The sequence below is a fragment of the Bombina bombina genome, chromosome 2, assembly GCF_027579735.1.
Source record: "Bombina bombina isolate aBomBom1 chromosome 2, aBomBom1.pri, whole genome shotgun sequence".
In the NCBI taxonomy this organism is placed as follows: Eukaryota; Metazoa; Chordata; class Amphibia; order Anura; family Bombinatoridae; genus Bombina; species Bombina bombina.
The window spans coordinates 492,858,737-492,883,349 of NC_069500.1; the positions used below are offsets into that span (position 1 = coordinate 492,858,737).

The 24,613-nt window shown below is 41.9% G+C and overlaps 1 protein-coding gene across 1 annotated transcript in view; it reads left to right on the forward strand.

Moving 5' to 3' along the window:
• Positions 1–24,613, forward strand: part of POLE (DNA polymerase epsilon, catalytic subunit) — a 571,199-nt gene that overhangs the window by 162,301 nt on the left and 384,285 nt on the right. Inside the window, exons 19-21 of the mRNA XM_053702214.1 lie at positions 1,451–1,597; positions 2,144–2,289; positions 8,694–8,842. Coding sequence (XP_053558189.1) covers positions 1,451–1,597; positions 2,144–2,289; positions 8,694–8,842 — 442 coding nt within the window. The remainder of the gene's footprint in view (positions 1–1,450; positions 1,598–2,143; positions 2,290–8,693; positions 8,843–24,613) is intronic.

Consider the following 24,613-nt stretch of genomic DNA (forward strand, 5'->3'; position numbering starts at 1 on the left):
CTGGCCGCTTTTGCTTTCTGCAAGTATTCTCTGTGTCATCCTGAGGATGGCGGCGTGTTCTTGACTCAGTTTTTTGTCTGGGTCTGTTACGCGTTTTTTTTTTTTTTTTAGTGGAATACTTCTGTGTTCCAAGTTCAGACGATGTGAGGACTCAGTCTTCTGTTGTCTTTTGGTGCTTTTGCATGACATTTAAGAGAGATGTTTCTCTGTCCCTATGCCCGGTCCTATACCTTCGGCTTCTCCTGGTCTAGGCGTAGTGTCCCCTTGTCTGTCGGGACCGTTTTGGGCCCTTGTGAGCTGGGCTAGCTATGGGGGGTTTTCCTTTATGGATTGTGACTGTTCGTTTTTTCCGCCCTTTGTTCTCCTGGCCCTATCCCTTTGGGAGTTTAGGCTGGTGTTCCCTTCTTTTGTGAGGGTGAGTTGGGCGATGTTGTCTCCTGGAGGCCTGTTGGCTCAGTTGAGTCCGATTTTGCGGTCTCTAGCTAGGCTCTGGACTACCTGCGGGTCAGTGTCCTTGGGGCCTTTTCCTTTTTAAAGTTTTCTCGGCTTCGGACGAAGCTGGGTTTTTTGTGGGCAGTGGTTTCAGGCTTGGTGCCCTCAATGTCCCGCCTAGGCATTGTGTCCTCTCTAGCTTGGATATTGTTTTCCCAAAAGTAATGAATGCAGCTGTGGACTCTTTCCATTTAAGAAGAAAAACATAAATTATGCTTACCTGATAATTTTCTTTTCTTCTGATGGAAAGAGTCACAGCTCCCCACCCATAATTTTTCTGTGGGGCGTCCTTTTTTTTTATACTTCTGGCACCTTTCACCCTGATATTTCTTCTACTGTTCCTTGTTCCTTGGCAGAATGACTGGGGGATGAGGGGAGTGGGAGGAGTATTTAAGCTTTTGGCTGGGGTGTCTTTGCCTCCTCCTGGTAGCCAGGTTCTTATTTTCCCCAAAAGTATTGAATGCAACTGTGGACTCTCTCCATCAGAAGAAAAGAAAATTATCAAGTAAGCATAATTTATGTTTTTAACCTATTTAATTACCTTATATCTAAGCATCTTCTGACAGCCCCCTGATCACATGACTTATTTATTTATTATCTATTGACTTGCATTTAGTACTTTGTTGTGCTAAATCTTTAACTCCTCGGGCGTGAACACAGTTATCTATATGGCCCACGTGAACTAGCAGTCTCCGGTTGTGAAAAGCAAATACAAAAGCATGTGATTAACAGGCTGTCTATAGTGGCTTAGAAACAGGCATAAATTTAGAGGTTTAAATGTTATAAAGTATATTAATATAACAATGTTGGTTGTGCAAAGCTGGGGAATGGGTAGTAAAGGCATTATCTATCCTTTTTAAACCATAACAATTTTATTGTAGACTGTCCCTTTAATTGAATATATTTTTATAGTTTCATCCTGAGATTTTCTTTCATCACTTGACTAATTTTCTTGCAGTGCCTGCCAGCCGAAGTGAGTATCACCGCATACAGCAACAATTGGAGTCAGAGAAATTCCCACCTCTGTTCCCTGGGAAACCTCCAAGAGCATTTCATGAACTGAACCGGGAAGAGCAGGCCAAATATGAGAAAAAGCGTTTAGCAGGTAGGTGAAGTGCAGTATTTCCGATTGCCAAGTTGTGTTTTTTATATAGGGACAGTCTAGTCAAAATTAATTAATTTTTTTTTTTTTTATAGATAGGGCATGCAATTTTAAACAACTTTCCAAATTACTTTTATAAAATTTGCTTTGTTCTCTTGGTATTCTTTGTCGAAAGCTAAACCTAGGTAGGCTCATATGCTAATTTCTAAGCCTTTGCAGGTCGCCTCTTATCTCAGTTCACAGCTAGACAGCTCAACTTTATGTGTATCCGATAACGTTGTGCACACTCCCGCACTGATTGGCTAAAATGAGTCTGTCAAAAGAACTGAAATGAGGCAGTCTGCGGAGGCTTAGATACAAGGTAATCGGAGGTAAAAAGTGTATTACTATAACCATGTTGGTTATACAAAACTGGGTAATGGTAATAAAGGGGTTATCTATCTTTTTTAACAATAATTCTCTTTTTTTTTTTTTTTTTTTTAGCATTTCACTAGTAGAATAACGTTAATCACCATTAAAGTAGCTATTCCAAACTATTTGCCCAATTAGATTACTGCCGGAAGGCTTATAAGAAAATACATGTAACCAGGTTGGAGGACAGAGTCACCACAATTTGCCAGCGGGAGAACTCCTTTTATGTGGACACCGTACGAGCCTTCAGAGATCGTAGATATGAATTTAAGGGCTTGCACAAAGTAAGTGTTCCTCTTGTAAAAGATAAATGAAACTCTAAAAACCAAATAATCTGTTTCCTCATATGTCTTCTGTAGGCCAAAGAACTTTGAGATTTATTTTTTATTTTTGAATATACAGGCATCTGACATGCTACTTAAATAGTGTCAAGGCAACTTGCATGTGAATTTAAATAGAACGTAATCTAGTAATGTCTCTATGTGATTCTAATAGACATCAGTTAATATAAGCATTTTGTAAATGAATGACTATAGCAAAATGTATCAACTGAGATTTGAAATGTAGCTTATATGGATTTAAAAATTCACTTATGTCTAAGGCCACATAATACAATTTAAATATTTAATTTTTCTTTTCTTAGTTGTATTTTTATTTGGTACAATATTAAGGCCCTCATTATTATAAATTTTTTTGGTGATGATAATTGTTGTTACTGGTTTGTTTGTTTTTTGTGGAATTTACAAGAATGCAAGAGCTTCCATCCAAGACTATAGCACTGTTGTATTGGTTTTTCTAAAACTCTTCTTTCTCCAACATAGGTGTGTCCGGTCCACGGCGTCATCCTTACTTGTGGGATATTCTCTTCCCCAACAGGAAATGGCAAAGAGCCCAGCAAAGCTGGTCACATGATCCCTCCTAGGCTCCGCCTACCCCAGTCATTCTCTTTGCCGTTGTACAGGCAACATCTCCACGGAGATGGCTTAGAGTTTTTTAGTGTTTAACTGTAGTTTTTATTATTCAATCAAGAGTTTGTTATTTTGAAATTGTGCTGGTATGTACTATTTACTCAGAAACAGAAAAGAGATGAAGATTTCTGTTTGTATGAGGAAAATGATTTTAGCACCCGTAACTAAAATCCATGGCTGTTCCACACAGGACTGTTGAGAGCAATTAACTTCAGTTGGGGGAACAGTGTGCAGTCTCTTGCTGCTTGAGGTATGACACATTCTAACAAGACGATGTAATGCTGGAAGCTGTCATTTTCCCTATGGGATCCGGTAAGCCATGTTTATTACGATCATAAATAAGGGCTTCACAAGGGCTTATTAAGACTGTAGACTGTTTCTGGGCTAAATCGATTGATTATTAACACATATTTAGCCTTGAGGAATCATTTTATCTGGGTATTTTGATATAATAATATCGGCAGGCACTGTATTAGACACCTTATTCCTTAGGGGCTTTCCCAAAGCTTAAGCAGAGCCTCATTTTCGCGCCGGTGTGGCGCACTTGTTTTTGAGAGGCATGGCATGCAGTCGCATGTGAGAGGAGCTCTGATACTTAGAAAAGACTTTCTGAAGGCGTCATTTGGTATCGTATTCCCCTTTGGGCTTGGTTGGGTCTCAGCAAAGCAGATACCAGGGACTGTAAAGGGGTTAAAGTTTAAAACGGCTCCGGTTCCGTTATTTTAAGGGTTAAAGCTTCCAAATTTGGTGTGCAATACTTTTAAGGCTTTAAGACACTGTGGTGAAAATTTGGTGAATTTTGACCAATTCCTTCATGTTTTTTCGCAATTGCAGTAATAAAGTGTGTTCAGTTTAAAATTTAAAGTGACAGTAACGGTTTTATTTTAAAACGTTTTTGTACTTTGTTATCAAGTTTATGCCTGTTTAACATGTCTGAACTACCAGATAGACTGTGTTCTGAATGTGGGGAAGCCAGAATTCCTATTCATTTAAATAAATGTGATTTATGTGATAATGACAATGATGCCCAAGATGATTCCTCAAGTGAGGGGAGTAAGCATGGTACTGCATCATTCCCTCCTTCGTCTACACGAGTCTTGCCCACTCAGGAGGCCCCTAGTACATCTAGCGCGCCAATACTCCTTACTATGCAACAATTAACGGCTGTAATGGATAATTCTGTCAAAAACATTTTAGCCAAAATGAACCCTTGTCAGCGTAAGCGTGGCTGCTCTGTTTTAGATACTGAAGAGCATGACGACGCTGATATTAATATCTCTGAAGGGCCCCTAACCCAGTCTGATGGGGCCAGGGAGGTTTTGTCTGAGGGAGAAATTTCTGATTCAGGGAACATTTCTCAACAGGCTGAACCTGATGTGATTGCATTTAAATTTAAGTTGGAACATCTCCGCATTCTGCTTAAGGAGGTATTATCCACTCTGGATGATTGTGAAAAGTTGGTCATCCCAGAGAAACTATGTAAAATGGACAAGTTCCTAGAGGTGCCGGGGCTCCCAGAAGCTTTTCCTATACCCAAGCGGGTGGCGGACATTGTTAATAAAGAATGGGAAAGGCCCGGTATTCCTTTCGTCCCTCCCCCCATATTTAAAAAATTGTTTCCTATGGTCGACCCCAGAAAGGACTTATGGCAGACAGTCCCCAAGGTCGAGGGAGCGGTTTCCACTTTAAACAAACGCACCACTATACCCATAGAGGATAGTTGTGCTTTCAAAGATCCTATGGATACAAAATTAGAAGGTTTGCTTAAAAAGATGTTTGTTCAGCAGGGTTACCTTCTACAACCAATTTCATGCATTGTCCCTGTCGCTACAGCCGCATGTTTCTGGTTCGATGAGCTGATAAAGACGCTCGATAGTGATTCTCCTCCTTATGAGGAGATTATGGACAGAATCAATGCTCTCAAATTGGCTAATTCTTTCACCCTAGATGCCACTTTGCAATTGGCTAGGTTGGCGGCTAAGAATTCTGGGTTTGCTATTGTGGCGCGCAGAGCGCTTTGGTTGAAATCTTGGTCGGCTGATGCGTCTTCCAAGAACAAGCTACTAAACATTCCTTTCAAGGGGAAAACGCTGTTTGGCCCTGACTTGAAAGAGATTATCTCTGATATCACTGGGGGTAAGGGCCACGCCCTTCCTCAGGATCGGCCTTTCAAGGCAAAAAATAGACCTAATTTTCGTCCCTTTCGTAAAAACGGACCAGCCCAAAGTGCTACGTCCTCTAAGCAAGAGGGTAATACTTCTCAAGCCAAGCCAGCTTGGAGACCAATGCAAGGCTGGAACAAGGGAAAGCAGGCCAAGAAACCTGCCACTGCTACCAAGACAGCATGAAATGTTGGCCCCCGATCCGGGACCGGATCTGGTGGGGGGCAGACTCTCTCTCTTCGCTCAGGCTTGGGCAAGAGATGTTCTGGATCCTTGGGCGCTAGAAATAGTCTCCCAAGGTTATCTTCTGGAATTCAAGGGACTTCCCCCAAGGGGGAGGTTCCACAGGTCTCAGTTGTCTTCAGACCACATAAAAAGACAGGCGTTCTTACATTGTGTAGAAGACCTGTTAAAAATGGGAGTGATTCATCCAGTTCCATTAAGAGAACAAGGGATGGGGTTCTACTCCAATCTGTTCATAGTTCCCAAAAAAGAGGGAACGTTCAGACCAATCTTAGATCTCAAGATCTTAAACAAGTTTCTCAAGGTTCCATCGTTCAAGATGGAAACCATTCGAACTATTCTTCCTTCCATCCAGGAAGGTCAATTCATGACCACGGTGGATTTAAAGGATGCGTATCTACATATTCCTATCCACAAGGAACATCATCGGTTCCTAAGGTTCGCATTCCTGGACAAACATTACCAGTTCGTGGCGCTTCCTTTCGGATTAGCCACTGCTCCAAGGATTTTCACAAAGGTACTAGGGTCCCTTCTAGCTGTGCTACGACCAAGGGGCGTTGCGGTAGTACCTTACTTGGACGACATTCTGATTCAAGCGTCGTCCCTTCCTCAAGCAAAGGCTCACACGGACATCGTCCTGGCCTTTCTCAGATCTCACGGATGGAAAGTGAACGTGGAAAAGAGTTCTCTATCCCCGTCAACAAGGGTTCCCTTCTTGGGAACAATTATAGACTCCTTAGAAATGAGGATTTTTCTGACAGAGGTCAGAAAAACAAAACTTCTAGACTCTTGTCGGATACTTCATTCCGTTCCTCTTCCTTCCATAGCTCAGTGCATGGAAGTGATCGGGTTGATGGTAGCGGCAATGGACATAGTTCCTTTTGCGCGCATTCATCTAAGACCATTACAACTGTGCATGCTCAGTCAGTGGAATGGGGACTATACAGACTTGTCTCCGAAGATACAAGTAAATCAGAGGACCAGAGACTCACTCCGTTGGTGGCTGTCCCTGGACAACCTGTCACAAGGGATGACATTCCGCAGACCAGAGTGGGTCATTGTCACGACCGACGCCAGTCTGATGGGCTGGGGCGCGGTCTGGGGATCCCTGAAAGCTCAGGGTCTTTGGTCTCGGGAAGAATCTCTTCTACCGATAAATATTCTGGAACTGAGAGCGATATTCAATGCTCTCAAGGCTTGGCCTCAGCTAGCGAGGACCAAGTTCATACGGTTTCAATCAGACAACATGACAACTGTTGCGTACATCAACCATCAGGGGGGAACAAGGAGTTCCCTAGCGATGGAAGAAGTGACCAAAATCATTCTATGGGCGGAGTCTCACTCCTGCCACCTGTCTGCTATCCACATCCCAGGAGTGGAAAATTGGGAAGCGGATTTTCTGAGTCGTCAGACATTGCATCCGGGGGAGTGGGAACCACATCCGGAAATCTTTGCCCAAGTCACTCACCTGTGGGGCATTCCAGACATGGATCTGATGGCCTCTCGTCAGAACTTCAAAGTTCCTTGCTACGGGGCCAGATCCAGGGATCCCAAGGCGGCTCTAGTGGATGCACTAGTAGCACCTTGGACCTTCAAACTAGCTTATGTGTTCCCGCCATTTCCTCTCATCCCCAGGCTGGTAGCCAGGATCAATCAGGAGAGGGCGTCGGTGATCTTGATAGCTCCTGCGTGGCCACGCAGGACTTGGTATGCAGATCTGGTGAATATGTCATCGGCTCCACCTTGGAAGCTACCTTTGAGACGGGACCTTCTTGTTCAGGGTCCGTTCGAACATCCGAATCTGGTTTCACTCCAGCTGACTGCTTGGAGATTGAACGCTTGATTTTATCGAAGCGAGGATTCTCAGATTCTGTTATCGATACTCTTGTTCAGGCCAGAAAGCCTGTAACTAGAAAGATTTACCACAAAATTTGGAAAAAATATATCTGTTGGTGTGAATCTAAAGGATTCCCTTGGGACAAGGTTAAGATTCCTAGGATTCTATCCTTCCTTCAAGAAGGATTGGAAAAAGGATTATCTGCAAGTTCCCTGAAGGGACAGATTTCTGCCTTGTCGGTGTTACTTCACAAAAAGCTGGCAGCTGTGCCAGATGTTCAAGCCTTTGTTCAGGCTCTGGTTAGAATCAAGCCTGTTTACAAACCTTTGACTCCTCCTTGGAGTCTCAATTTAGTTCTTTCAGTTCTTCAGGGGGTTCCGTTTGAACCCTTACATTCCGTTGATATTAAGTTATTATCTTGGAAAGTTTTGTTTTTAGTTGCAATTTCTTCTGCTAGAAGAGTTTCAGAATTATCTGCTCTGCAGTGTTCTCCTCCTTATCTGGTGTTCCATGCAGATAAGGTGGTTTTACGTACTAAACCTGGTTTTCTTCCAAAAGTTGTTTCTAACAAAAACATTAACCAGGAGATTATCGTACCTTCTCTGTGTCCGAAACCAGTTTCAAAGAAGGAACGTTTGTTGCACAATTTGGATGTTGTTCGCGCTCTAAAATTCTATTTAGATGCTACAAAGGATTTTAGACAAACATCTTCCTTGTTTGTTGTTTATTCAGGTAAAAGGAGAGGTCAAAAAGCAACTTCTACCTCTCTCTCTTTTTGGATTAAAAGCATCATCAGATTGGCTTACGAGACTGCCGGACGGCAGCCTCCAGAAAGAATCACAGCTCATTCCACTAGGGCTGTGGCTTCCACATGGGCCTTCAAGAACGAGGCTTCTGTTGATCAGATATGTAGGGCAGCGACTTGGTCTTCACTGCACACTTTTACCAAATTTTACAAGTTTGATACTTTTGCTTCTTCTGAGGCTATTTTTGGGAGAAAGGTTTTGCAAGCCGTGGTGCCTTCCATCTAGGTGACCTGATTTGCTCCCTCCCTTCATCCGTGTCCTAAAGCTTTGGTATTGGTTCCCACAAGTAAGGATGACGCCGTGGACCGGACACACCTATGTTGGAGAAAACAGAATTTATGTTTACCTGATAAATTACTTTCTCCAACGGTGTGTCCGGTCCACGGCCCGCCCTGGTTTTTTAATCAGGTCTGATAATTTATTTTCTTTAACTACAGTCACCACGGTACCATATGGTTTCTCCTATGCAAATATTCCTCCTTAACGTCGGTCGAATGACTGGGGTAGGCGGAGCCTAGGAGGGATCATGTGACCAGCTTTGCTGGGCTCTTTGCCATTTCCTGTTGGGGAAGAGAATATCCCACAAGTAAGGATGACGCCGTGGACCGGACACACCGTTGGAGAAAGTAATTTATCAGGTAAACATAAATTCTGTTTTTCTGGATTCTTCAGGTGTGGAAGAAAAAGCTGTCTTCTGCATATGAGAGTGGTGATGCAGCCGAAGTAAAAAGATGTAAGAATATGGAGATTCTGTACGAGTCCTTGCAGCTGGCCCACAAGTGCATCCTGAACTCCTTCTATGGATATGTAATGCGCAAAGGGTAATCCGCGTAAACCGAAAACTATCCCATTAAAGGCACAGTTAACACCAGAATTTTTGTTGTTTAACCCCTTAATGACCGCAGCACTTTTCCATTTTCTGTCCGTTTGGGACCAAGGCTATTTTAACATTTTTGCGGTGTTTGTGTTTAGCTATAATTTTCCTCTTACTCATTTACTGTACCCACACATATTATATACCGTTTTTCTCGCCATTAAATGGACTTTCTAAAGATACCATTATTTTTATCATATCTTATAATTTACTCTAATTTTTTTTTTATAAAATATGAGGGAAAAAAAAAAAAAAAACACTTTTTCTAACTTTGACCCCCAAAATCTGTTACACATCTACAACCACCAAAAAATCCCATGCTAAATAGTTTCTAAATTTTGTTCTGTGTTTAGAAATACCCAATGTTTACATGTTCTTTGCTTTTTTTGCAAGTTATAGGGCCATAAATACAAGTAGCACTTTGCTATTTCCAAACCACTTTTTTTTCAAAATGAGTGCTAGTTACATTGGAACACTGATATCTTTCAGGAATCCCTGAATATCCGTTGACATGTATATATTTTTTGTAGAAGACATCCCAAAGTATTGATCTAGGCCCATTTTGGTATATTTCATGCCACCATTTCACCGCCAAATGCGATCAAATAAAAAAAATTGTTCACTTTTTCACAAATGTTTTCACAAACTTTAGGTTTCTCACTGAAATAATTTACAAACAGCTTGTGCAATTATAGCATAAATGGTTGTAAATTCTTCTCTGGGATCCCCTTTGTTCATAAATAGCAGACATATATGGCTTTGGCGTTGCTTTTTGGTAATTAGAAGGCTGCTAAATGCCACTGCGCACCACACGTGTTTTATGCCCAGCAGTGAAGGGGTTAATTAGGGAGCATGTAGGGAGCTTGTATGGTTAATTTTAGTGTAGTAGACAACCCCAAGTATTGATCTAGGCCCATTTTGGTATATTTCATGCCACCATTTCACCGCCATATGCGATCAAATTTAAAAAACAGTTAAATTTTTCACAATTTTAGGTTTCTCACTGAAATTATTTACAAACAGCTTGTGCAATTATGGCACAAATGGTTGTAAATGCTTCCCTGGGATCCCCTTTGTTCAGAAATAGCAGACATATGACTTTGGCGTTGCTTTTTGGTAATTAGGCTGCTAAATGCTGCTGCGCATCACACGTATATTATGGCTAGCAGTGAAGGGGTTAATTAGGTAGTTTGTAGGCAGCTTGCAGGGTTAATTTTAGCTTTAGTGTAGAGATCAGCCTCCCACCTGACACATCCCACCCCCTGATCCCTCCCAAACAGCTCCCTTCCCTCCCCCACCCCACAATTGTCCCCGCCATCTTAAGTACTGGCAGAAAGTCTGCCAGTACTAAAATAAAAGTTTTTTTTTTAATTATTTTTTAGCATATTTACATATGCTGCTTTGTAGAATCCCCCCTTAGCCCCCAACCTCCCTGATCCACCCCCAAAACAGCTCTCTAACCCTCCCCCTCTGCATTATTGGGGGCCATCTTGGGTACTGGCAGCTGTCTGCCAGTACCCAGTTTCAAGAAAAAAACGTTTAAAAAAAAAAAATAAAAAAAAAATTCTGTAGTGTAGCTCCCCCCCCCCCCAGACAAACCCCAACACCTTAATTGATTTATTAAAAAAAAAACTTTTATTCCCGTTTTTTTAGTATTTTTTTGTTTAACTTTTTTTCTGTAGTGAAGCGGTTCCCTCCCGCTCCCTCCCCGTGCACACGCCCGCCCCCGCTCTTCCGTGCGCGCGTCAGTGCGTGCCCCCGATCATCCACGCCCACGATCCCGCCCCCCCTGCACGTCACCAAGGCCATCGATGGCCACCACCCGCCTCCCACACCGGCTCCCACCCACCAACGCGGTAAGCCAACGATCTCCGGTGCAGAGAGGGCCACAGAGTGGCTCTCTCTGCACCGGATGGCTTAAAAAGGTTATTGTAGGATGCCTTGATATTGAGGCATCACTGCAATAACTGTAAAGCAGCTGGAAGCGAGCAGGATCGCTTCCAGCTGCTTTCCAGACCGAGGACGTGCAGGGTACGTCCTTGGTCGTTAAGGGTATTTTTTTAGAGGACGTACCCTGCACGTCCTCGGTCGTTAAGGGGTTAAAAAGAAAGATAATCCCTTTTATTACCCATTCCCCAGTTTTGCATAACCAACACAGTTTTAATAATACACGTTTTACCTCTGTAATTATCTTGTATCTAAGCTTCTGCTGACTGCCCCCTTATTTCAGTTCTTTTGACAGACATGCAGTTTAGCCAATCGGTGCTCACTCCTAGGTCACTTTACGTGCATGAGCTCAATGTTATCTATATGAAACATGTGAACTAATGCCCTCTAGTGGTTAAAATGTATTCAGATTAGAGGCAGTCTTCAAGGTCTAAGAAATTAGCATATGAACCTCCTAGTTTTAACTTTCAACTAAGAATACCAAGAGAACAAAGCAAAATTGGTGATAAAAGTAAAGTGGGAAGTTGTTTAAAATTGCATGCCCTATTTAAAACATGAAAGTTTTTTTTGGACTTGACTGTCCCTTTAATGATTTGACCAAGAATAATTTTTAGAAAGATACTTTTGACTATCTTTTTTTTTTTTTTTTTTTTTTTCTTGGGAAGTGCAAAGCAACTAGATATTTTCCTTCAAAGAACCTTTTGATTTGAGCACCTTGTCAAACACTCAGCACTTTTGTTTTACTTTTGCATTTGGCTTTATTTTTAATTCATAATTTCCTAATAGAAAAATCAATGTTAGTGCTTGATTCCCTCAGAGTTCTCCTATTTTTGCATTTTGTTTTAATCTTAATTTCTTTCCTATGGCATGGAGAGTCCTCCACTTCATTCAAATTACTAGTGGGATATTCAACTTCCCTTACCCATAATCCCCAGTCATTCTCTTTGCCTCTGTCAATGGAGGATGTGCGAAGATGGTGTCTGAAGATATTTAATCCTTTTATGGGTTCTTTTCCCTGCAAGCAAGGATTGGGTTCTAGCTGTGTCCATGTCAATCTCTTTAGTAAGAGTAGTGGTGGCTTTTAGTTGTTAGAAGGCAGCGAGGTAGTCTTTGCTTTACTTCTAACATTTTTTTCTACCCCTTTGCAGAAAGCCAGGGTTGGTTACTCTGCTCTTTCTTTTCCTACATGTCCCCTTACAGGGAGGGGAGTACCTGTTACACCGAAGTAGCTGTTATCTGCCCTGCAGCTGGATCCCCAGGTAAGTGCCTTTGCCTTCTAGGTACTGAAAGACTGCGCTTTAGAGGTTAATCCTCAAGTGGATCTAATTTGGGACATAGTTATCTTTTATTTGATTAGGGATACATTTATGGGCAGTTTTACTTAAGGGGTTAATGAAGAGCTATGCTTGGAATTTTCCTTATTTTACTTGGCTGAGGGTTGTTGAGGTTTTTTTTTTACATAAATGGAAGGAGTCCACAGCTGCATTCATTACTTTTGGGAATTCAGAACCTGGCCACCAGGAGGAGGCAAAGACACCCCAGCCAAAGGCTTAAATACTCTTCCCACTTCCCTCGTCCCCCAGTCATTCTTTGCCTTTTGTCCCAGGAGGTTGGCAGAGAAGTGTCAGAAGTTTTTCGATAGTCTCTTATGGAGGGTAATACTTTTCGGCGAGTTTTAAGTAGTCCTGTCAGCCTCTCAGTGAGAGCATGGGTGAAAGTTAGAGTCCGGAGATGCAGGAAGAGTCCGGACTCATATTAACCACTCCACCAGCAATCAGCGTTAACTAGTTTCACTGCCGGCTTTCTTCTCTCAAGTCCATGGCAGAGGCAACGCTACTATCTGTCACACTTGAAGGGCCGTGTTCCTGCTCCACGGCGTAGATTCCGGTAAGATTGTTTCATTTTACTTTCTCATAAATGTAATGTATTTCATATGTTTTCCCGAGAGGCTATCACCTTGCTGGACTAACTTTAATTCAGGGTCTCAGTGAGACTCCTTTTGTATCTTTGAATCAAGGGTTAATATCTCCTAAGAGGGGTTATTGAACAGGATTTTTTGTAATCGTGTTTGTGATTCAACCTGCTTATGTGTAGTGTTACTTTGGCTTGAGGCCTTGGGGAACATAACGGCCTTGGAAGTGACTCGGCCTTTACTGTCGGGCATGCTTTTTTTTGGACTGTACGGTCTACCTTGTGACCGGGCGTGGTCAAGTTTTTGCCTCTTTCCTGACCATGTGGTGATGGAAAGATTCTGGTGTCTGGTGCTAAGAGGTGGTGAGTGCCCCAGCCATTGGTGGTGTAAGGTGCCGTTTAGATTTATTTTGTCTAATTTAGCCCAAACTTTTTGTCTCAGTTGTGAAGGAATCTGATGATTCAAGTGGTCTCTGATTTAGATTTTACTTATTGTGACGAATACAAACCGGCCCAGATGACAGTTTTGTCCTGAAGGCCGTTCTAGAGGGCCCAATTCCTCGGGTCTGGGAAATCAAGGGGTCGCTGAGCCATCCGCCTCTGGGGGTTCTGTTCTTTGAGTGGCGAGTTCCCTACTCTGGAGGGTGGTTTGTTTCTTCCGGAGGTTGTGGCACGTTTCCATATTCAAATTCTTATGTCGTTGGCACATCTGCAGCTTCCAGATGTCTGCCTAAGATTATGCCTAAGATTATGTTCGTGTTATGTCAACCCGAATTCCCTAGGCATGGAGAGCGACTGGGGCTCCGGTGGAGGTGTACTGTGCTTTCCGATACAGACTGGCGAGCCTTTGTGTTCTGCTACGGCACATTCTGGCGTTGTTGGAGGATCCCACCCTTAATGGATATAGGGGTCCTGGGTCGTCTTCTCTGAATAGCTCTCGGAATTATAAGTGGATGAAGTAATCTTCTTATTCTGAGTTGAGTATCCTTTCCTATTTGAGCTTTGACAGGCAGTGTTCCGTTGGGCTGGTCCTGCGGGTGTGCCTGTTTTTTCATTGGGCGTTAACCTATGGGTTGCCTTTTCTTTTCTTTTTAATCCGGTTAGGATGACTTTGATTTAACAAGCTCATGTTTTGGTTTATATTCCTTTGGGAATTTTTCCTTCTGGAATAGATACTCGCGATATTCTCCCTCCCTGGGGGTGACTAATTCAGCCTTCCTAGTTAGGGCTGAGGTTCAGCTCCTTATGCCTTGAGGTCTCATTGAGGTCACGTGGCGCCTGTCTGCCTGGCTGGATTGGTTTTGGCGCTGAGTGCTTACATTGTTTATCTTGTTTTTACAAGTTTCAACTAAGCATTCTGAGATGGCCTGCGGGTCTGTGAAGCATGGGGGACTGGTTCAGTCCTCATCGGTCTTCGTGCTGGTCGTCTGGGACTCAGTGGAGTTTCAGTCCATCACACTCCGTAGGTTCCGATTCTTCGGGATTTGAGTGTTTTTCCTTCCCCGCGGGGGTTGAGGATTGGAGGTGTTGGGCCTCTTTGCCGCCGTTTTGGGCGGTCTTGCCTTTCCAGGGCTATTGGACTGGTTCCTTTTTTGGGGACTCTTTCTTAGGGTTGAGACTGCCATATGGGAGGGCATTGCGGTCTCCTATTCTGGGAGTTAGAGGTTTCTTTTTGGAATAATAGGCTATTTTTTTTATCCTAGCTATGCCTAGGGGTTGTTTATGGGGTTGGGATGCTATGCAGTCTCTTCCCTGGATGTTGTCCTCTGGTTTTGTACACTGAGGAGGCCTAGCCTTGTTGACTCTCTATTCGGGGGACTTTGTCCCCAATGTTTCCCCTTGTTTATGGAAGTGTGGGTACTGTACGCCTGTTGGGCTTAGAATCATTTCGGTTCTGGTGTGCCCTGTTGCTCTTAGGAGTTGAATTTCAGTATGGGGTATTCTCTTCCCCTTGGGTTGGGATTTTTTTTGAGTCTTCGACCCGTTCTCCGTGTTAGTCCTCTTCCCGGTGTAGTCTGTTTTTATTCAGACGGCGTATGGTGTTCCCTGGGGTATTGTTTGTCTAAACAGTTCTGGGGCTCTGGCTTTCTTTTAGGACATTTTTATATCTCTATGACTGGTCCGGAAGCGGCTCTTCTCCAGGGAACGTGGTCTATTTCTTAAGGTCTTGCTAGTTGTGTTACTAGCAGCTGGGCCAGGAGCTCTGTGTACTTAGGCTCCTTTCGGCCTGCTTTCTTCTTGATGGTATGTGCTTTCCTTTTTTCATGTTCATCAGGGGTGCCTGGATGATTTTCGTTCGGCTCTACTTACGGCTTTGGCCTTGTGAGCGTGTGCGCTGTCCTTTTGTATGTGCCTTCCCTTGAGGTGGGTTGTTTTGCTTCTGTTAGAGGGAGCAATCAACACCTTCAAAATACATAATTCCAATAAAACCTGTGTGCAGGTGGGTGGAACAGGTTGTTTGTCCTGTTGAGAGAGTGATTCACTTTCTGGAGCTGTTCTTTCTGTTATTTTGCAGTTTCCATGTTGGACCGCATAGTTGCGCTTAACTTTATAGGTTCTCCTTTAGAGTGCCCGTTGTAGGTGCTATGTGGATTCTAAGAAAAAGGGGGGGGGGGCGTGAGGGCGCTAGTGAAAGCTTAAGAAATCTAAAGTGTTATTTTTTGACAAAATGTGTATGTGTTTTGATAGATAAAATTTTCCTAAATAGTTAATCAAGAAATGTAATTTGTAAAACAAAGATTTCTTTCATAAGTATTCTTATTTAGTTCAAAACAGTAATGCAGTTTTTGCTATATAGCGTTTAGAGTACAGTTATGATCGTTTATCATAAGTGTCAAATGTGAATAAAGTGCAATGTTTCTTGTGCAACAAATAAATGCTTTCATTCAATTGTTCATATTTAACGATATATAGAAGTAGAGCTATGCTGAAAAGTTCATGCGTGTTAAATTGTAAATTTCCTCGAATCAGTTAGTGTTTTAAAATTTCTAAATGCAAATTATATGTGAATTTATATAGTTTGTGCAAATTTATGCAAGAAAACCAATAAGAGAAATGGATCTTAATATAAGTAATTATACAACTATAGAATAAGGGTTTGAGATATAGAATAAGGGGACGTCTCCCCAATATAAAATGCTGAAATATATAAAAAGGGCTAAAACCTTATGACAATAAAATATAAATCTCTAATAGCCAGTTATTTCACAACGATGTTTTCGGTACAACAAAAGAATCTCTGCAACAGAAAAAAAAAATTAAAATCTCTAGTAGCCGTTTTTTTTGACAGCAATATTTTCTGCTACAGCGAAAAAGTCTTTGCAACAAATAGGTATAAAATGTTCAATTTAAGTCCCAAACTTGGCGGATCAAAAGGGGAGCAGAGTTGTGTTAAGATACTTATCGTATGAGTTACCTTATCCCTTTGTGCACAGTTCAATCACTGCTTCTTTCCTCGATGCGACTGAAGGCTCAGACCCGCCGCATGTTATCGGCGTCTGACGTCACTGTCTGGTCTTTGATCTTCTGGTCCGTAAAATAACAGTTTGGCACTTTGGCCTTTCAGAACCAAGGTATTCCAAAAACTCCTGCACTTAATGTTTTACACGCAGGAAAGGAATACTTAGAAAGCGATGATTTTGATGTGGTAGTTGTTGATAAGCAAAGAAATAACCCGGGTTACACTGTCACAACAGTTTTCCAATTGCTTGAAGTATACAACTTTTCTGAAAGTCACTGGATACCACTGAGGGTCACAGGAGTCACTGGATACCACAAGTCGACGTGTTTTGCTCTATACAGAGCTTTATCAAGCTCTTGATAAAGCTCTGTATAGAGCGAAACGCGTCGACTCTTGGAAAACTGTTGTGATAGTGTAACCCGGGTTATTTCTTTGCTTATTAACTACCACATCAAAATCATCGCTTTCTAAGTATTCCTTTCCTGCGTGTAAAACACTAAGTGCAGGAGTTTTTGGAATACCTTGGTTCTGAAAGGCCAAAGTGCCAAACTGTTATTATTTTACGGACCAGAAGATCAAAGACCAGACGGTGACGTCAGACGCCGATAACATGCGGCGGGTCTGAGCCTTCAGTCGCATCGAGGAAAGAAGCAGTGATTGAACTGTGCACAAAGGGATAAGGTAACTCATACGATACGATCATAACTGTACTCTAAGCGGTATATAGCAAAAACTGCATTACTGTTTTCAACTAAATAAGAACAAATACTTATGAAAGAAATCTTTGTTTTACAAATTACATTTCTTGATTAACTATTTAGGAAAATTTTATCTATCAAAACATACACATTGTGTCAAAAAATAACACTTTAGATTTCTTGAGCTTTCACTAGCGCCCTCAGCCCCCCCCCCCCTTTTTCTTATAATACACAAATTAAGTTTGAAGGACTTTTTTATAGTGAGGTGTCTGGAATCACTGTCTCCAGCGCTCTACTTACCCCACTCACACCTATGTGGATTCTGCCATAGAGTGTCTGGCTAGATTCATAGGACTTATGTATTTTTCTACCTATCTCTAGGGGTTCTTCCTTGCAAGTATCTGTAGGTGCTTTGGAAGGATTCTGAGCTCTGTTGGGGTGTCTGGGGCCATCCTTTTCCGCCCTTTTCTATGGGGGCTTGTGGATGGGACCCTTTCTGTCCCCCTTTTTCTTAGTCCTGTTGCTTGGGCTTGTCCGGTGTGGACTAGGAATTTAGATGAGCTGTGTCTCCTCTGTTGTGGAGGTCTGGGGAGCCTTTTTTTAAAGGTTCTGGACTCCTTGTTGCCTGACTACGTGTGTTGGCTTTGCGCCTTTTGGATATCCTTTGTGTACCCACTAGTTGGGGGTTGTTACTCTATCTCCGGCCGTTTTTTTACTTGTCTGCAAGTGTTTTCCTTTTTTTCAGTCATCCTGGTTGGTATGACTACTGCATTTTGGTGTTCAGAGGTTGCTTCTCTGGGGTTAACGCATGTGTTGGTGAGAATATTTCGATATTCTGAGTTACTTGGGACTACGGTTTCAGTCGTTTGTTCGAGGCGATTGCTCAGATTTTTTTCAGTGAAGTTTGCTTCTCTGTTCGTGGTTTCAACCTTGTGGTTTAGTGCTGTCAGTCTGGGCATTGCCTTCCCTTGTTTTGGGTACCTTGGGGTCCCTGTAAGCGTGGCTCGCTTTTTGGAGCTTTCCACTTTCTTTGGATTTATTGCGCCCTGTTGGGGTCCTCCTGGAATCCTTGTTTGTTCCTCCTTGTCCTCCTTTTTTTTTTTTTTTTTTTTTTCTTCTTTTTGGGTGTGGGGGGGGGAGTTTTCCGTTGCCTCCCTTTCTATGAAGGGGTTTGTGGTTGAGGTTCGTCCTTTGGGCAATGGTATCTTCTGGTGGAGTGTTGGCTCAGTTGCGTCCGTGTTGTGGACTCTAGTACGGCTTGTGGACTATCTGTGGGTCAGTGTCCTTGGGGCCGGGTTTTCTTTTTGAAATGTTTTCTGCCTTCGGACGAAGCAGGATCTTTTCTGTGCTTGTGGTTTCAGGCTTGGTGTCCTCAGAATAGGCCGCCTCTTGTGCCCTCCCGTTTTAGCATTCAGTATCCTCTATAGCTTGGGTATTTTCCCAAAAGTAATGAATGCAGCTGTGGACTCTTTCTATTAATGAAGAAAAACTTAAATTATGCTTACCTGATAATTTCCTTTTTCTTCTGATGAGTCCACAGCTCCCCGCCCGTGTTTTTAATGGGGGACGGCTGTGTTTTTTGTTCTTCTGGCACCTTTTCACCCTGTTTCTTCTACTGTTCCTTGTTCCTCGACAGAATGACTGAGGGATGAGGGGAGTGGGAGGAGTATTTAAAGCCTTTGGCTGGGGTGTCTTTGCCTCCTCCTGGTGGCCAGGTTCTGAATTCCCAAAAAGTAATGAATGCAGCTTTGGACTCTATCCATCTGAAGAAAATAAAATAAGGTAAACATAATTTAATTTTTTAAAATATATTTTACTTATTTATAAAGCCCGGAGAAGGGTTTTAAAGATATAGATTTTAAAGACTTTTTATTTTTAATTTGAGCCGTTAAAAAAACAAAAAAACAAAAAAAAAAACACGCGCTTGTGATGTGGCACAGTTTCCTTTCTCTAGCCGCTCACGTTTCCTCTGTTCTTCCGTGTAGTACAGATCGGAGCTTAGTGTGTCTGGGAGTGTCGGCTTTGCGACTTGCTCTTCGACTATCAGATCGTCTGCCAATAGGAGAGTACCTCAGCAGGAGAGTATCGCTTCCTCTTATTAGTGGGTTTTTCAATCCTGTCACGGTAGGAGCCTCAGGCAGTCTGAGGTTGATTTACAGGGGACAGTTTCTTTTGCCCTAAGCATAATACATTTTGTTTCTAAATTTTTGGTTTATGTGAAAGCTTTAACGTTCTGTGGGAACAGTTTAGTTATAATTTTTTTATTTAAATTCTAAATTTGTCATTTTTAGTGGGGTCTGATTTACGTAGCTATGGACTCAGAACAGGATCCGTCTATTTCAATGGATAAATGCTTATTATGTTGAGGCCCAAATTGTTCTGCCTATGAAATTTTGTTCCTCATGCCTAAATAAAACTAAATTTAAAGACAAGTTTCTCTCTTCTGAGCCAAGTGTTTCTCGGGATAATGCTGTGCGTGACATGCCTCAGCTTTTTCCGCAAAGTCCCAAGCCTTAATTGTTTCTCATACAGTGCCTTCCGTTTCTTCTCAACCTCCTCGGGGTGTTTAGTTGCCAGGGGATTTTGCTGCACAGATGACTTCTGCGGTATTTGCAGCTTTATCTGTTTTCCCTAGTTCGGGTAAGCGTAAGATGAAATTTAAACATTTTTCTGCTAGTAAGGTTCCTGACCTCTCCCCTATGTTTGACGAGGGGGGTACCTTAGTAGCCTCTCAGGGTGAACTATTAGACTGACATGTTAGGGGAAAATTCTGCAGAGTCTGAATAAGTTAATTTCAGGTTTAAGCTTGAACACCTCCGGTTACTTCTGAAGGAGGTTCTAACTACTTTGGACGACTCTGAACCTTCTGTCGTTGTCAATCCTAAAAAGTCCACTAAACTTAAGAGTTTGATTCTTCCTCTTCTGTGGATGTTTTTCCTGTTCTAGACAAGATGTCTGAAATTATAGCCCAGGAATGGGATAAGCCAGGGGCTCCTTTTTCCCCTTCCCCTGTTTTTAAAAAGATCTTTCAAGTTGCTGACTCCATTTGTGACTCATGGCTCACTGTGCCTAAAGTAGAAAGATCTCTACTCTAGCTAATATAACTACCATTCCTATAGTGTATAGTTGTTCCTTTAAATATCCCATGGATAAGCTAGAGGCTTACCTAAAAAGATGTACATCCATCGAGGATTACAGTGGCAACCTGCAGCAAGTATTGTGACGGTTGCAGGAGCAGCATCTTATTGTGGCAATGCCTTGTCTGATCTGATATCAGAAGAGACTGCGATAGAGGAGATCCAAGATAGGATGAAAGCTCTTAAGCTGGCCAATACCTTTATCTGAGATGCCATCATACAGGTAATTAGACTGGGAGCTAAGATGTCTAGCTTCACTGTTCTAGCTCGTAGAGCTGTGTGGTTAAAATCCTGATCGGCTGATGTAACTTCAAAAGCCAAGCTTTTGTCTTTACCCTATCAGGGTAAAACTTTGTTTGGTCCTGGTCTGGCGGAAATCATTTCTGAAATTACAGGTGGAAAGGGATCTCTCCTACCTCAGGACAAGAATAGACAGAAGGGTCGCCAGAATTCTAATTTTCGCTCCTTATGTAACTTTATGGTGAAAATATTTTTATTCATAAATTTTTTCAAATACAAAAAACAGTAAACAGTGGTCATAAGTTCCAGCATTCTCAAGTCGCTCGGTACAAATCACATACTTTACAAAGAAAAGCACTTTGACATATGAATACAAATGTGTCTTCACTCTCCTAGGATGTTTTGTGGTTCTATTTTATATATGTTTTGCTTGGCCTAGTCCATTCCTGCCCCCCCCCTCCTCCTCGAGGCTTCATAGTAATGTATGAAGGGTTCCCATTGCTGAAGAAATGTTTTTTTATCGTCTAGATATTCTGCTGTGGCGCTCGCCATATCAAAGTGATATGTCATCTTTTGTTTGATCATATCAAAACTAGGGGGGGTTCCCTTCCAAAATTGGGCTATGCTCAGTCTGACAATAGTACAGATCCATCTTGCTAACTTATTATTATGTTTGGAAATTCCTGGGATCGGGAAGTGGAGGAGAGCCTGCTCCATTGTCAGCGTTATTGGTTTTTGGAGAATCTCACTCACCAGGGAGGAGGTCTGATTCCAAACTTCCTTGACTAGTCTACAGTCCCACCACATGTGGGCGTATGTCCCAGTTCCGCCGCACCCTCTATAGCAAAGTTTGGTGAGAGGGTCTCCCCCTCCCCCCGACCTAGTTGGGAATAAATACCATCTGAAGGCTACCTTAACGAAGTTTTCCTTAAGAGCCGCATTTTGTGAGAAAGATAACCCACTGGCTAAATTCTCCTTCCATGTCTCTATAGACCAGGTTTTCCCTGTGTCATTTTCCCATTTTAGCATTATTGGTGGCTTGCTATCTTGTGGAGTGCTGTTGAGTAGTGTATATAGGGTAGAGATCCCACCTTTAACGTTCTGATCAGAAAGGCAAAGCCTCTCTAGTGTGGTACTTATAGGAACCTTCTCCCCCCCCATAATTTGTTGTGCTCTTGATTTTAATTGGAGGTAATGATACCAAATATTTCTATCTTCGCTATCTAAGGCTTGATACTGTTCGTATGATATTAACTTGGCGTCTTTGTATATGTCTGCTATTCTGTAAAGCCCTTTATTATGCCATTTCTGTTGTGTAATCTTATCAAGTGGGGTGTTTTTGGGTGTCAAGGGAGTGATCATTGATCTCCTATTGAGGAGGGGGAATTTGGAATTCACAGTTTTCCAAATGTGTAGGGTATGTTGAATTGCAATAAATTCACATTTTTTATGAGTGATATCATTATTGGGGGTCCATAAGAGATTGGATAATGGCGAGGTGTTCATAATGTTAGATTCGATTTTTATCCATTGCGAGTTATCATGAGGTTTAAACCAATGCAAGGTCTGGGCCATACGGGCTGAGTAATAGTATGGGACAAGGTTTGGAAGACCCACCCCCCCTTCTCTTTTTGGAGTACACATGATATTTTTGATTCTTGCTCTTTTACCCTGCCATACAAACTTCGAGATATCTTTTTGGAGTTTATGTAGGTCTGACAGGGGGAGGGATATTGGCAGGGAGCGGAATAAATATAGCAATTTGGGTAGCAGGGACATCTTGGTAGAGATAATTCGTCCATATAGAGAGATTTTGAGTTTCGTCCATTTTAGTAATAAGGCTCTAATTTTTTTAAACATGGGGAGGTAATTTAATTGATATAGGGAGTGTATATTATTAGATAGGTTTATTCCTAGGTATTTAATGGACTTTTTGGGCCATTTGAATGCAAAATTAAGTTCCATAAGTTTTTTAGTGTGGTTTGGTAACTCGATTCCTAGGGCTTCGCATTTCTCCTCATTTATTTTATAACCCGAAAGGAACCCAAACTGCTGTATTAATTTGTATACCGGTGGGAGGGATAATAAGGGTTTAGTTAACGTCAAGATTACATCATCGGCGAACAGGGATATCTTATGATCTGTTTGGCCTACCTGAATTCCGGAGATGTCTCTATTTTCTCTAATTTTAATAGCCAACGGTTCTATGCTCAAAGCAAATAGCAGTGGGGATAGTGGGCATCCTTGTCTAGTTCCGTTGTTGATATGTATGGTTTTAGACTGATATCCTGCCAATTTTACAAAAGCTGTTGGGAATGAATATAGTGATTTGATAGCGTCAATAAATGACCCAGAAATACCCACCCTCTCCAGAACCGCAAACATAAAGTCCCAGTTAATTCTATCGAATGCCTTCTCTGCGTCCAAAGAAAGGAACAGAGAAGGCATTCTTCCCACCGTTGCTATATTGATCAGATCAATAATCTTCCTAGTGTTGTCTGGGGCCTCTCTTTGTGAAATAAATCCAACTTGATCTGGGTGAATTAGTTTAATAAGGAGTGGGTTTAGGCGGTTCGCTAGAATTTTAGTAAATAATTTAATATCCTGATTGATTAAGGAAATGGGTCGGTAGTTGTGGCAATGTTGTTTATTTTTCCCCGGTTTTGGGATTACTGTAATTCTGGCCGACAGCATTTCTCTAGGTATATCTTTACCCTGCATCATGGCATTAAATACTTTGACTAGCTGAGGTATCAGAATGGGATGTAGTATTTTATAAAAGATGGCAGGGTAGCCATCAGGTCCTGGGGCTTTGGATCGCTTAAGATTTTTAATATTCAATTTGGATTTCCTCTTGTGTTATGGGTCTATTTAGGGATTCTAACTCCTCTTCTGTTATAGTTGGCATCGTACTCTCTCCAAGAAAGGCGGATAGGTCTGGGGCTTTGTCTCTACCTTTATTTGTTAATGATATATTATACAGTTTATCATAGTAGTCTGCAAAAATGTTGGCAATGTCCTGGGGGTCATTGGTCATTTTATTATTTGGAGATTGTACCTGGGGGACTGTCGTGATTTTCGTTATTTCTTTTAGTTTGTTAGCTAGCATTCGGTCAGGCTTATTGCCGTAGATATAGTACTGAGTGTCTACTATTTTTATAGATCTTGCTGCTTCCTTATTTAGAAGTGAGTCTAATTCTGCATTTTTGGTCTTGAGTAGGTTAATTAAATTACGTGACGGGTTAAGCCCTATTTGTGATCGAAGCCTGTTTGTCTCCGCTTTTAGGTTTATTAATTTAGTTTCCCTAAGTTTATTTTGTCTGCCAGATTCAGCCATAAGTAAACCTCGCGTATATGCCTTTAGTGCTCCCCATTCTAAGATAGGGTTCTGTGTGGAGTTATTGTTGATATTGATAAATTCAGTGATTTGTTGCTTAAGTTGCGTAAGTTCCGGACCTTCCCTAAGCAGGGATGCATTTAAAGTCCAGGATTTAGTCCTGTATGGGTTAATCAGTCCTGACAGGGTGATTTCCACTATGGAATGGTCTGACCAGGAGCAATTTGTGATAGATGCTTTGGAGAGTAAGGGTACTAGAATTTGACTCAAAAAGATATAATCTATTCTAGATTGAGATGAATGCATAGGGGAATAATATGTGTAATCTCTAGTGCCGTGATTTAGGGCTCGCCACCCATCTATCAAATTATGATCTAGTGAGAAGTCAAGCAGGATCCTGCTTGATTTGGTGAGTTTGTTAAAAGGCGACTTTGTTTGTGAAGATCTGTCAACTCTGTCATTCATAGTGAGATTGAAGTCCCCACCAACTATAATTTTATACCTTTTCCACATCGTGAGGTGCTTGCTTAGTTTAGAAATAAAATTGGCTTGTAGCTCATTAGGGGCATACACGTTAACTAACAGAACTGGGGTGTTTTGTATTGAACCTTGTATTATTAAGTATCTGCCATCTCTGTCTTTTGTAACAGATTCCTCATGGAAATTTAGGGAAGAGTGTATTAGTATTGAGACTCCGCATTTCTTTTTCGGGCCTATAGCATGATATTGTGTGGGAAACGTCTTATCCCAATATGTGGGTGTGTATGCTGACGTGAAGTGTGTTTCTTGTAGCATTATTATCTTGGCCTTTAGCGCCTTGTATTCTGAGATTGCCTTTTTCCGTTTGATGTCAGAGTTTAAACCCCTAACATTATGTGATATTAATTTTATTGACATGATATATCTTTAAACAGAACAGCTATAGTAAGGTACCTTAGGGTTTTTGATGAATGGATCGCAGTCTCTCCTTTTTGGAGGGGGAGCTCCA